Source organism: Crocodylus siamensis, chromosome 3 (assembly GCF_052110815.1).
Source record: "Crocodylus siamensis isolate JL-2025a chromosome 3, ASM5211081v1, whole genome shotgun sequence".
In the NCBI taxonomy this organism is placed as follows: Eukaryota; Metazoa; Chordata; order Crocodylia; family Crocodylidae; genus Crocodylus; species Crocodylus siamensis.
The window spans coordinates 76,504,132-76,517,678 of NC_143397.1; the positions used below are offsets into that span (position 1 = coordinate 76,504,132).

At 39.5% G+C, this 13,547-nt stretch overlaps 1 protein-coding gene across 12 annotated transcripts in view; it reads left to right on the forward strand.

Moving 5' to 3' along the window:
* The window catches only part of SEMA4D (semaphorin 4D), a 159,319-nt gene that overhangs the window by 114,040 nt on the left and 31,732 nt on the right, over nt 1–13,547 (forward strand). For all 12 annotated transcript variants that reach the window (XM_090038542.1, XM_090038550.1, XM_090038549.1 and 9 more), the window contains 9 exons: nt 50–112; nt 1,358–1,456; nt 3,121–3,214; nt 4,987–5,100; nt 6,364–6,515; nt 8,544–8,719; nt 8,836–8,992; nt 10,037–10,259; nt 11,820–11,935. In XM_090038542.1, coding sequence (XP_089894668.1) covers nt 50–112; nt 1,358–1,456; nt 3,121–3,214; nt 4,987–5,100; nt 6,364–6,515; nt 8,544–8,719; nt 8,836–8,992; nt 10,037–10,259; nt 11,820–11,935 — 1,194 coding nt within the window. The remainder of the gene's footprint in view (nt 1–49; nt 113–1,357; nt 1,457–3,120; nt 3,215–4,986; nt 5,101–6,363; nt 6,516–8,543; nt 8,720–8,835; nt 8,993–10,036; nt 10,260–11,819; nt 11,936–13,547) is intronic.

Sequence of the window (13,547 nt, forward strand, 5' to 3'; positions counted from 1 at the left end):
GAGTGCGAAGTGCACTGAACCTACCTTTGTTTTGCTTGTGTTTCCCCAGTTATATTGGAAGGTCACTGAAGAAAAAAAGAGTAGATGTGCGGACAAGGGCAAATCCAAGCAGGTGAATTTGTTGCTTAGGGGAGGGAAATGTTAAAAACTTCACTGTCGAAATGGTTTCAAGAATGTGATGAATGTTGCTATTTATTTATTAATGTCTTTAAAAAATTAAAATAATTTCAGAAAACTGATTTTCTGAACAAATATAATTGTGTGAATTTTAATGACTTAATCTACTTTACTTTTCTCATCTTTTCATGGCCCCTCACCTTTTTTATTCTTTATATTAAATGTATCATTTTTAACAATATGACTGTTTAATTTGTGTGTATATGTTTCAAGAGGTTTACAGTGAACACTTGACCTTTGAATGGCATGTCTATGAAGAGTTGGGGAAAAGGGGAGAGGGATATGGTGTGTTGGAGTATGTTAATGTGGACATGAAAGGAGCAGAAATGGTACTATTCTTCCATATGTTTGATATGCATAACAATCTCTGAAAGCTTTGCCACGCCAAAATTAGTCTGGGAATACTATTTTTATTAGTAGAGAATTTAGGCTGCTGTGGTACCTTAATTTAAGAGTACTTTGAAGTAGCTGTGTGTAAGTTGCCAAGCAGTGTTTTTTGGTGATTCTGGTTTTCAGCCTTTTCCTCCTTGACTGAAGGTCTGTTCTTGTCTCTAAGACTATATATATATATATATAGATTATATATCATACTTGCTTATATATATATCATAGCCCCAGTTTGCTAAACTGTGACTTACCCTCTTTTGAGGTAGTGTGCTTTCTGAATGTCAAGATTGTATGCCATCTCAAGGTCCTTATGGACTTACTGCTCAGCTGGCAACAGTAGTCAAAATATCTTTTTTTTCCTCCTGCCCCCCCCCCCCTCCCCCCCCCCCCCACCTTTGGCTGGTCACACTCCTGGAGTTAATTTCTCTGTGTTAAGAGATTTAAATTAGATTCATTTTTGCAATTATAACTGAATATATAATTTAACTATGAACAGTAGGAATGATACCTAGGTACCATACTATGTTGAGGAGTATACTGAAAATAGTTACACAATGAAAGTTGTAGGAAACTTTGATACTACAGAATCGGAGATCTTGGAGAATCAGATAAGGAGCTCTTGTCTTAGTAATGGTGGCACCCCCCAAACCTTATGTCATTTAAATATGAGAAATATTTTTTTTTAACTGCAATGGAAGAGTTGAAAATTCAGTTTCAGTCAGCTAATGTTCCTATCAAAATGTTGAAGTTGTGGCTGATCACAATGCTTTTATGTTTTCCTTCTGCATTACAGACAGAGTGTCTTAACTATGTGCGTGTTTTGCAACAGCTGAATGATACTTTCCTGTATGTGTGTGGAACTAATGCATTTCAGCCAATCTGCGATTATCTGGTAAGTGTGGGCATTTTTTCTTGCCTAATAATAACTTTAAAACCAGTTAAAATGAATGAGAGGAAGGTGTATTTGATGATTTAATCTTTTCCCTAAGGCAACTGGAATTTCAGTGCTAGTCATAGTTCTTTAGTGATTGAGATCATAATTATTTTTTTCACAATAACAATGAAGAAATTGGAGGTTAATTTCAGGGTTTTATTCCAAAACCTTTAATGAACTATTGATTTAGCCTTATTATTAACAGACGTTAAACCATGGAATCATAGAAATTTAGGGTTGGAATGGATCTCAGGAGATCATCTAATCCAACCCTCTGCTCAAAGCAGAACCATCCCCAACTAGACCACCCCGGCCAAGGCTTTGTCTAGTTGGGTCTTAAAAACCGAGGATGGAGATTCCACTACCTCTCTGGGTAACCTGTTTCAGTACTTTACAACCTTCCTTGTGAGAGAGAGTTTTTCCTAATCACTAACCTAAACTGCTGCAACTTGAGACCATTGCTCCTTGTTCCTTTGGTGTCTGGTGCCTTTTGAGTGCTTCTCAAGTGTGTCTGGTGCCTCTCATCAGCATGTATCCCCCTGATAACAGTCAGTGACCGGGGTCATGTGCTGACCGTTTTTGTTGCCCTCTGCTGGACCCTCTCCAATTTGCCCATATCCTTTCCTTAGTGGGGCTTTCCTTTTATTATGTCTGTTGACACAAATGTTCTCATTAGCAGAAATATATAATTTAAAGCTGTATTGATATTTTTCCTGTTTTTCTCTCTGAGTTCTCTCCAACTTCTGTCCTTGTCAACTATGAGATATTCCATGTCTTCATACTTTTGAATGCTTCCAAATGGTCCTGTGGCTTAAAATCCTCTTTTCTGTGCCTCTGACTCTGCTAGTGCTGTCCTTAACTCAGGTGTTATATTGTTCCCAAATTTAGAAATATTGGAATTACATTAGACTATGACTTTGTTTATCTGACTTGTGTGCAAGTCTATCTACCATCACCTCCAGAATAGTGTCAGAATGTGTATGTTCCTTATCTTGATTGTGATTTATTTACTCATGCATAGATTGTTTCTCAGTGTTGCTGTTGTTCACAGTTTTTGTGGTCTTCCCAAAATCCCTACGCTTTCAATTTCAGGGAGTCTGTAAAGTAGCCGCTAGATTACTCCCTGCTGCCCCCCATCCCCTCCATTTTAAATGTAGAATCAGATCACAATCCATTAGTGGACTTTTTCTATTTTCATGTCAAGTCCCAGTTCCACCTCATAAATGGGACTTCTGGTATTCATATCTCTGACCTGTTTCTGTGACCTGATACCCAACTCTTTACTCCATTTTTTCATTCTTTACCATCTCTATCTTCTCAGTGGGATTATTTTTTTTATTGGACCTCTTAGTGAGTTTGGAGCTCTTTTCACTATCTTTCTCTGCTCTTCTGTAATCTGTAGTCACTGGGTCATTTTCTCTATAACTTCATAAGGTGCATTTTTTAAAATTTGGTTTATGGCATTTTTAAGTGCCTTTTGATGCTGAGTATGAATGATACAGTACAGTAAATTATAGTTTTACATTTTTTTCACTATTACTTTTTACTTGATACGTGTTTTGTTTGCATTACAGAGGAAAGCATGTAAGTCTTTTGATTTAACAAAAATTAATTCTTTGTAGAATTTAATGTCATTTGAACTTGGAGGTAAAAATGAAGATGGTAAAGGTAGATGTCCATTTGATCCTGCCCACAGCTACACATCAGTTATGGTTGGTAAGTTCAAACTTTTTAACCGCCTCATCAATAATACAATCTTGGATTCTCTCTCTTCACTCTTCCTCATGATATGATCCATTACTGTGTTTTATTATTTCATTATCTAGCACCTATAGAAATATTGTATTGCATAATTAGTTTTAAAGTGTTAAATAAAAGATGAAATGATTGGTCATTTTTATTCCAACAATTTTTGGTTTTGGTTTTCATTCTTTAGAAATGTCTAGGGTTTTCAGTTTGTGCAGTTGAAGTATACACTCATTCATTCACCAAAATCTTTCTAAGCTGCCTGCTCCAGCATCCCATATTGGGACCCGCCTGCTGGGTTGCAGAGGCCCCTAGAGGAAAGGCAGCAGGGCAGGGAGCCCCTAAATCCTCAGCGGCAGCCCACCCCACCCGCCATGGGCTCTTCTTGGCTCCACTCTGGCTGTGCTGCCTATGGGGGAGCAGGGAGGGGTCCAGTCTCCATGCTCCACTCTGCTGTCACAGCAGCAGTCACTGCCTCCAATGCACGGAAGCTGGAGCTTGGGCCCTGCTGGCCAGCTGTGGCTGGTGCCTGTAGGGTATTGAGCGGGCAGCATGCAGTTGCCAGTTCCCATAGCTCTGGCAGCTGGGCCCCCCACTGGGGGAGGTGGGGGCAGGAGGCTGCGAGTCAAAAGTGAGGAGCACCAGCAGGGCTGGAGGTCCGGAGCGAGGGGTACCACCAGGGCCAGGGGCTGCAGGTCAGGTGTGGGGGTAGCAGGTTGGGAATGGGGAGGGCAGGTTGGGAATGAGGCGGGGCTGTATGTTGGGAGTGAGGGGCACCAGCAGGGGTGGGGAGCTGTGGGTCAGCAGTGAGGCGCACCAGCTGGGCTGGGGGGTAGGGGGACCGTGGGTTGGGAGTGAAGAGCACTGGCAGGGCCAGGGAGCTTCAGGTTGGGAGTGAGGAGCATCGACGGGGCTAGGGAGCTGCAGGTTGGGAGTGAAGGCAATTGGCAGGGCTGGTGGGGGGCAGTAAGTCAGAAATGAGAGGCACTGGCAGGGCCAGGGGGCTGTGGGTTGGGAGAGAGGGGCATTGGCAGGGTCAGGCTGCGAGTCAGGAGTGAGGAGGACCAGCAGGACTAGGAGTGTGTGAGGGGAATTGGCAGGAGCAGGACACTGGCATGTGAGGGCTGCTCAGCACCACAAAGCAGCAAGAGTGACAGATGCATCTGCATCCTGGTGAGCAAAGGAGGCAGGCGGAGCTCTGAGATTCCATGATAAAAAAAACCAAAATCAAATGCCAAAATATGTTGGTGTTTAGAATTTATTTTATTGTAATGATTGAGGCACTGGTAGGCTTCTAAATTGCTTTAAAATTGTAAATTTATAAATAAAACATTGTGTTCAACTAATACCTATAGTGGCATTTCATTTTAATCATGGAAAAACACGGATAGTGAGGTTTTTAATCAGAGAATTTGGGATTTTTTATCAGATAATTTGGGATTCTTTAAACAAAGAAAGCCAGGATCCCTAGTTATAAAGCACTGCAGGAGCAGTCCTGGTAATTTTTATACCATTGCCTTATTAAAATGATAACCAACTAAGTGTAAGTGTATTATTTTTAAAAATACTTGGAGAGAAAGCCTCAGCAGTAAAAGTATGTCTTAGGCAATATAGAGGTAATGCCTGTTACCTTCCCTTGGTGAGGGTTTAAGCTAATATAAAGACTTGTTTTGAAATATTTCTGTACCGTGTTCTTTAATACATAATATGGTTTGAAATATGTTTCATTCACTATGTTAAAGATGGAGAGCTTTACTCTGGAACTTCCTACAACTTCTTGGGAAGTGAACCTATTATTTCCAGACACTCTCATCAGAGTGCATTGAGAACAGAATATGCAATACCTTGGCTTAATGGTAAGTAACTGTGAAAATAACTGAATCAGTTTTCTTCTGAAAGTTTTTACCTTTGAAAATTTCCCAACCTTTTCTTTCAACCATCTTTCCTCATTTAACACCCCAAGATGAAAGAAGGCCAGACGGAGAGATCTGTCCTCTTATGCCCCTCCCGTTGTGAAAGGGGAGGTCTATTGGGCATTGATACTTTGAAATCTGAGAATGAATGCAAGAATAAATAAGCAATTTTGTAATATATCAGCATCCAAATATACAGGTTTTGACCAGATTCAAAAGTTTAAAGTAATTTCTTTCTTTGTTTACCTTTAACCTTACTAGGTTATGACAGAGCTAAACAAGAACATGATCTTTTAGTTTTTAATTTTGAAATGAATTGCAACATACATGTTCAAAGGATTGTTATGAAAACTAAATAAAAAAAAGGCAGACAGACCAAGCCTATGGACAGCAAAGTCATCTGGGTTTAAGGCCATAGGTCATGGCTTGAAAACTGCATTTTATTCATGTTTTGTGTTTATAGGACTTTTTTACAGTATCATGGGGCATGCCTACATGAGACGCTGACTGCACAGTAGCCAAAAAATACTGCTTAGTGGTGTGTCACAGCATGGACAGTGCTAATATGCTACAGCACAGTATTATTAGGCTACTGCACAGTAACTCTGGTTCTGTGTATTTATTTAGTACTTGTTTAATAAAAGCACTAAATAAATGTGCAGTAACAGCTGCACAGTAGCATCTCGTGTAGATGTGCCCATTATCATGTTGAGTTTTTCACCTTGGTGCATCACAGTATAAAGTTCAAGTTTTAGGTATTTGTGGGTTTTTTAAGGAAAACAAAATGAATTGCATTTTTTTTTAATTGTGTATTTGAACTGAAGTTTAAGTAAATTTCTTTGCATTCTGTTTTATGATCAAAGATCTGATTGCAAGAATGTGAGCGTGAGCTTTGGTCCTCTACTCCAAGCCTGCTGGATCTGGGAGTATATTGGATGGATATTCAGTAGGGCTGTGTGGACTCCTTGGGCTCCAGGCATTCACTGGGCAGGCAGAGACCAATCCCTGTAGTTTGCTTGGAGCTTTAAATCTCAGAGGAGATTGAACCACAATATACATCTTCCTGCTTCTTATCTCATGTTTCTTCTTCTTTCTCCAGAAGACATGGGGTTTGGGAGAAAGGGGCCCTGGAGAATCTCCAAGAGGAACATAAGTAAATGAAAGTAGCAATTAATGTAGACTGCTTTTCTTTATTTGTATCCGTAGAGCCCAATTTTGTTTTTGCTGATGTGATAAGAGCAGATCAAAACAGCACAGATGGGGAAGATGACAAAGTATACTTCTTTTTCACTGAGGCATCTGTGGAATATGAATTTGTTGGCAAGTTGATGATTCCAAGAATAGCTAGAGTTTGTAAGGTGGGGCACAATTTAATTTCCTTACACCAATATACTTTTAAGATAACATCTACAGAAAAATACTGGATATTTCACATGCTGTTTAGAAAATGGTCAGGTTTGTGCTCAACAAATTGAGTGTTCAGATCTAATCTTCTGTATTTAAAAATAATTCTAGTTTGTGTTTGGGTAGCTGGTGTTTGTGAACAAAAATGCTTCTCTAAGCTAACCCTGCAGTTCAGGTGAGCGAGTCCTAGCTAAAAAAGTAGTAATGCTGCCCTTTCCTTCTGTGTGATAAAATACAGAACTTTTTGGCACTTAAAGTTGCTTCACTTGGAGCAGAATTGAGGTCCTGAGGTGGTTGTCTAGGATTTGTCTGAATTATTTTAAAAAGTTTCCACACACCTTCTTGCATAGAGATGGCTAGTTTCTTGACTGCCGTGTGGCAGGTGGCACCTCCATAGAGAGCTGTCATAGCCTGGAAGAATCCAGTCATCAGCAGCCTGATTCTGTCATGCTTGATGTGTTTAAATCTGAATGAAGCAGGCTGAGTTGAGTATCTGCTTAACAGAGTTTGTTAAAATTTTTGTAGGGAACGGTTTTCCTTTGAAAAATGCTGATTCTGTGGGAACTGAAGCATTTCATTGGAATGTATCTACTCAATCAACATTTTCAACAGGAAATTGTATAAATGTTTCATGTTGAGAAGATTGAAATGTTTCATTTTGACTTTGTTATTTGGCCTTGCATGTCATAATTTAAATGCCAATAACTAACTTTGAGCACAAGGTTTCCATTGTGCTAGCAGCTTAAGGCAAATTTACTTTGGACTTGTTACTGTGACCCTCTACCTGTTTACAGCTTGTGCTTTAAGATGAGAGCAGCATAGAAGAACTAGGGGCAGGTTCTAAAACCTAAGCATTCACTAGTTTCAAAAGAGGTAAAAAAAAGCAAACCCCAAACAGTTCATTGCCTTTTGAAAATAGCAACCTTTACCAGTCATTTTAAATAATGACCCTGAATAAAAAGGAGGAAATCCTAGCTGAAATTTTGCTGTCAAGTAGCTGCCCTTACAGAGTACTTTGAGGGTATTTTGAAATTTCTAATGGTGCCTGTTTACTCCCAATGAAACCATTCATGCAAGTAAACTTTGACATCTACACGTGTTTGCAGGGTTGGAGCTTATGTTTTATTTTCAGCTGGTCAGCTGATAGACATTCTTTCTTAAGTGCAGGTATATTGCACCTAAATTGATTAAAAATTGCTCATCATTGTGCATTTTTTTTGTTAAAACTCCATGCTGAGCAAAATTTTCTGAGCAGTACTATAATGCAAGTGTTTCTTTTCCAAGTCTCATCTTGCTTCCTTAAAATTTGAACTCAGTAATGTCTGTAAAAGTCATATCTGCTTATTGAGCCTGGGGCTACCATCCAGGCAGTAAGTAAGCTGCACCTACTTGTTCCCACTCCATGTGCACCCAAGCCTGGCACTTAGGCACTGTATATAGCTTAAAACTGCTCTTGGTAACAGGACCACTGTAAACTATATATAGGTATAGTTAGGTATAGGTATATCTATATATCAGTATAGATATAGATAGATATACATACGTACATATTTCTGAATGCAGGGCCTGGATACATACAGAGTGGCAGTGGATGGATGGGGCTTATTTCCTCTGTGGTGGGCTTGGCAGGCAGATAGTACAGCTGTATCCAAGTAACTTTTAACTGATGGAGCTGCTGCAGATCTGAACAAAGTATTTGAGAACGGAATTTGGCTCTATAACGTCCTTGACAGAAACTGATCTACCTTATTCCTGATGAATCCAAAAATTATTTTTAACAAAAATAATAAAAGGCAGTGTGTTATTGTTGCATCCTGGGCTTTTTTTGGCACATTTGTATTTTAAATAATAGGACTTCGGTATAATTTTTAGATAGCAGTTGCTCTGCGTTCTGGTATTTGCTATGTGCTGATCCTTTTATTTAAAAAAGAAAACCTATCTTTATTTTTTTCCTCTCTCTGCCACTCTCCCCAACTTAAAAGAGGGACCAAGGTGGATTAAGGACTTTGCAGAAAAAATGGAGCTCTTTTCTCAAAGCCAGATTGATTTGTACCATACCTGATAGGAATTTGATTTTCAACATTATCAATGATGTTTTCATTCTGAAGTCTCCAAGTTTGAGGGAACCAGTCATATATGGAGTGTTTACCCCACAACTGTGAGTGTTGCATAGCCTTCCATTTTTAATTTTTAAAAAATATTTTAAAATTATTTTAATCTCAGCTGGTTACTGCAGCACACTGAAAGGGTAACATTTTCACTTTTTAATTGTAGGAATAATGTGGGGCTATCCGCAGTGTGTGCATACAACCTGTCGAATGTGGAAGAAGTTTTCTCCAAAGGAAAGTACATGCAGAGTGCCACCGTAGAACAGTCTCATACGAAGTGGGTACGATACAATGGGGAGATTCCTAAACCTCGCCCTGGAGCTGTAAGTATAGACAGATTCAGACGTGGCAGCAGTTCTGCTGTCTGGAACCCAGAAGAGAAACCATAACATTTGAGAGAGAATGTCAAAACAGGGTTTTAGTTAATAGATTTGGTGCAATACGGATACATTTCTTTGAAAGCCATTTAAATTCAATTTATTTACTAACTGATCCTGAAGTCTGGATCCTGCAATGAAGGGATTCCTGTGTATAACACACGAGTTGAGTTGGACATAATTTTCCTATTTTCATTATTTTTGTAACAGATTTCCAAATACGTGTTTTAATGCATTATGGCAGTATAAAGCAATTATATTGCACATTCCTGTACTGCTTGCCTATAAGTCATTGCACTGGATTCAGCTAGACCGCTTGCTAGGATGCAGCATTTCTTGTAGCAAACATATTACACCTTCCATGCATTTCTGCTTGTAAGTTGTGGCTTCTGCTTTCATATTAGTAGATTGTAGTGACAGAGTAGGCTAAATATAGCTTTTATAATCATGAAGCCTAGGCAGGTGGGTATTCTAAATATATATTTTGGTTGTGTCAATGTATGACATGTTTGTTCAGCCATCCTCCTACAAATTGAGATCAATGTTTGTGTAATTCAGTAAGTTGCAATATACAGTAGGTTCAAGAGGTTTTTTTTTTTTAAAGGGATATAGTACTGATAGTTGAAATTCTGTATTTTTTAAGCAGGAGGCCTTTTTTCGAAGGTGAGTTAAACAGGCTTTCTTAAATATTTACGTATTAAATATTTGACCCGTTGTTAAAAAATAATGAAACTGTGCTCTGATAAGTGAACTTTTCAAAACTAAATTGTATTAATGAGGTAGTGGTTTAGAATCCAAACTGAAGATTGTGTCCTCCTTGTAGTTATGGGCAACACAGAGTAATGAAGAAGAGAACTGGAGAGGGAGCTCACATTCCTACCTTATCTTATAAATTTATACTTCCAAGGACAAGAATAGAGCTGTTGTTAACTATATGTCATGTATGAAAGCAAATGATAGGATTTCACCATTATGTTTTTCTTTTGCCAGTGCATAAACAATGAAGCCAGATCAGCAAACTACACAAGTTCTCTGAATTTACCAGACAAAACTCTACAGTTTGTTAAAGACCACCCTCTAATGGATAACTCAGTGACCCCAATAGGGGACAGACCCAGATTAGTAAAACGAGATGTGAAATATACACAGATCGTGGTAGACAGAGTTAAAGCACTGAATGGCACTGTGTATGATGTCATGTTTATTGGTACAGGTGAGTTCACAAGAGACGAACTTTGTGTTTGTATACTAGGCTGAAATAGATTGTGCTCAGATAGAACTGGAGCTTTGCCTTTTACAAAATAATTAGATCTGTTAATGTCCCTGTCTTTGAAGAAAGTGAGGGGCATTCTCACTGTTGGCTTGTGAAATTTTGCCACAGAAAAAAGCATTTCATTGTAGAGGTACAGGGGTCCCCTACACTGACTGTCTTCTGTGTTCACTCCCTTTTGTATCAGCAGGGGTGAGGGCCAGCGGGAGCAGCCAAGGGCAGTGTTGTCTGCCTAAAGACCAATAACTTCTTGAAATTGGAATAACTCCCAGGAAGCTACAGAGTGTAGTCAACTTTTTGTATTTTCTTGTTTCACTTGAAACTCCTGCTTGCCCATTTCCCCAGTTAGATACTCTAAACAGCTGTTCTGAAATGCTAGACAAGATAACTTTTAAATAGCGTACCACACAAGTTGTTCAGAGAGCAAATTGTTCTCTACACCTTTCAAGACTGTCATACCATACTGATGAAACCTTAGGCACTTCCATGCTTAAGGCTATGCTTTATTTAAACTGGTCTCTTGTGATCATTTGATATCCACAATTATAGAAGGTACTTATTCCTTCTAGTTGTGTCAAAGCATATATTAATATATTTTGTAATCATGGAGAGTTCAAAGTTATACCCTTCTAAGGAGCCTAATCAGATTTGACATATGATTAGCAACAAAAAAATGATCTTTTAATACTTTGTTTCGGAACAGTTCTTCCGTCCTTCCACCTGACCCCCAAAATATTTTATGCGTAGTGTTTGATTAATTAGTCTTCAGTGCTGCAAAACAAGTGAGGCAACTCATTTACTGAAGTGGTTACTATGAATAAGAAATGTGCTTAGGATGCAAAAAAAATTGTAGTCATAGATTACATGCAATGAAATGGGAAGGGAATATGAGCATTAGAGATATATATGGAGATATTACAACGTTTTGAAAATAAGACAAATTGGACATATCTGACAAGAGTATTGGCTTTCAGTGATGAAGTATAATTTAGGAACGAGGAGAGCTTTTTAGCTGTTAGCATAGCTAAAATGCAATTAAATGAAAACGTTAAGGGTAATACCACAGTTAAAAATTAACTGAATACATTTATAACAATAATGTAGCATTTTAAAATGAATATATTACTAGCTCAGTTCACTAAGCAGAACTATTTGAGGCAGAATTTGGTTGGACGAAGTTCTTTTAGTATATACTAATGATTAAACTGTAGGTGTAGTCCAAAAGATGCATAATCTAGCACTGAGGTTCGTATCAGTTGAAAATCTGGATTTTGGTTCCAGCTCTTCTTTTAGCCATGGACTGATGTTGAACAGGTCCCGTAGGCCCAGATTCCAAAGATATTTAGGTACCTAACTTCTGTTTGTAGACTACAAATGGGACTTAAAATGTTTCTATACCTCTGTGTTAGGGTTTAGTTCCATGACTGGTTGAAAGCGCTTCACCTATTTTTTTTCCATATTTTTTTTGAGGATCATACTAAGTTACTCACTTGGCTATTTCAGATCAAGGAGCCCTGCACAAAGCTATCAGCTATGAAAATGGAATGCATATCATTGAAGAAACACAACTTTTCCCAGATTTTGAGCCTGTTCAGACATTATTGCTTTCATCAGAAGTGGTAAGTGAAAATGTTTTTTATGGAATTCTTACGCCGGTCTTTACTGTTCTGTATCAGGGATATCATTCTCTTTCTGATCAGAAGTTACAGTTTATTTTCATTACTTCAAATCTTACAGGATTTTTTCACAAGGTATTTTATGTAAAGAACAGGTGTATTAACAAGTTTCCTCCTCATGTTCTCGCATGGGTTGTTGCATTCACTTTCCCAAACTTCTCTGCAATTTTTACTGAAAAAAAATTCTTTCCTTCAAGCCCTAAACCAGAGGTAGGCAATTCCTAGCATGTGTGCCAGAGGATGGGCATGTGAAGGGATTTTGCTTGGTGCAGGGGAGGGGCTGGGGCTACACTGCCACAACAAGGATCAGGCCCCTTGTGGTTCTCTTGCCATCCACCCCTGGCACACCAACATATTACAAGTTGAGGTTGCAGGTGTTTTTGGCACTCTGCCCAAAAAGTTGCCGACCTCTGTCCTAAGCTCTAATGAAGTATTCTGTGAGGTAATTATTTGATTGCTAGTCTGTGTTGTACGCTAATTAGACACCTGGCCAAACAAGCCCTTATCAGTGAGAGTAATGTTTGACTCTTCTTATACAGTTGCATAGATATCAGTGGAATTACTTTAATCAGGAATGGATTGCAACACTGACTCCTCAATTCTTTAAAAACTTTGGGGTCCATGGGAATGAATCATTCTTTCTAAATGAGAAATGATGATCCTAATGTTTGTGTTGATCATGCTGATGCTCATGATTCATGTTCATCTTGTTTAGCAAGTGCCCTGAAATTAGATATTAGAGAGGTCACCAATATGTGTCAAAGACAATCTGTGCCTTCTTGTGCTGAATCTGATACTGGAATTTGTAGGTTATCAGGACTGCCTCTTTTTTTTTTCCCCAAAAAGGTGTATTTTTCCAGCATCTGTTTCATAGTGGAAGGCTCCCCCATTTTCATGAAGATGAAGGGAAAATCAACAGACAGAGAGCACGCTTTTTTCTTCTTAATGCATGTGCATGTTGTCAGGGGTTCCTTCTTTGTAGATTCTTTCAAGGGTCAAAGGGTTCCTTCTTTGTAGATTCTTTTCAAATTGTTCAGTGTCAGATATGTAGGGGTGCACCAGTAGAGATTTTGGGGGCTGATACCGATAGCTGATTTTAAGGAGGCAATTCGGCTAATACTGATCTGATTTCCAATACAGCTGTGTGCAGCTGGTAAGTCTATTGTGATGGAGGGGGGAGGGAAGGGGTATAGTGGGGAGCACATCAATACTCCCTGCAGTGAGGGAGGGAGTGGGGCTGGGGCTGGGGCAGGTGCTGCCCAACTGGAGCGGAGCAGGGTGCAGGACTGTGGCTTGTCTGGGGGGGCCACGGGGAGGGAGGAGTGGCTCCTGTCACTGCGTGCACCCTGGAAGGGCGTGGGGGGGTGTTGTGTGTCCCCAGATCTGTGTGGGGCAGGGCAGAATGCTGCTGTCACCTGGGGCTAGTGGTCATGCCGGGCTGTTCCCAGCTGGTGCTGGGCTGCATTGCACTCAGGACAGGCAGCAGCAACGCTGGGAGTGGGCTATGGGGGGGTGGCTTCAGCCACCCCAGATTTCACCTTAGCCCACCCATAAT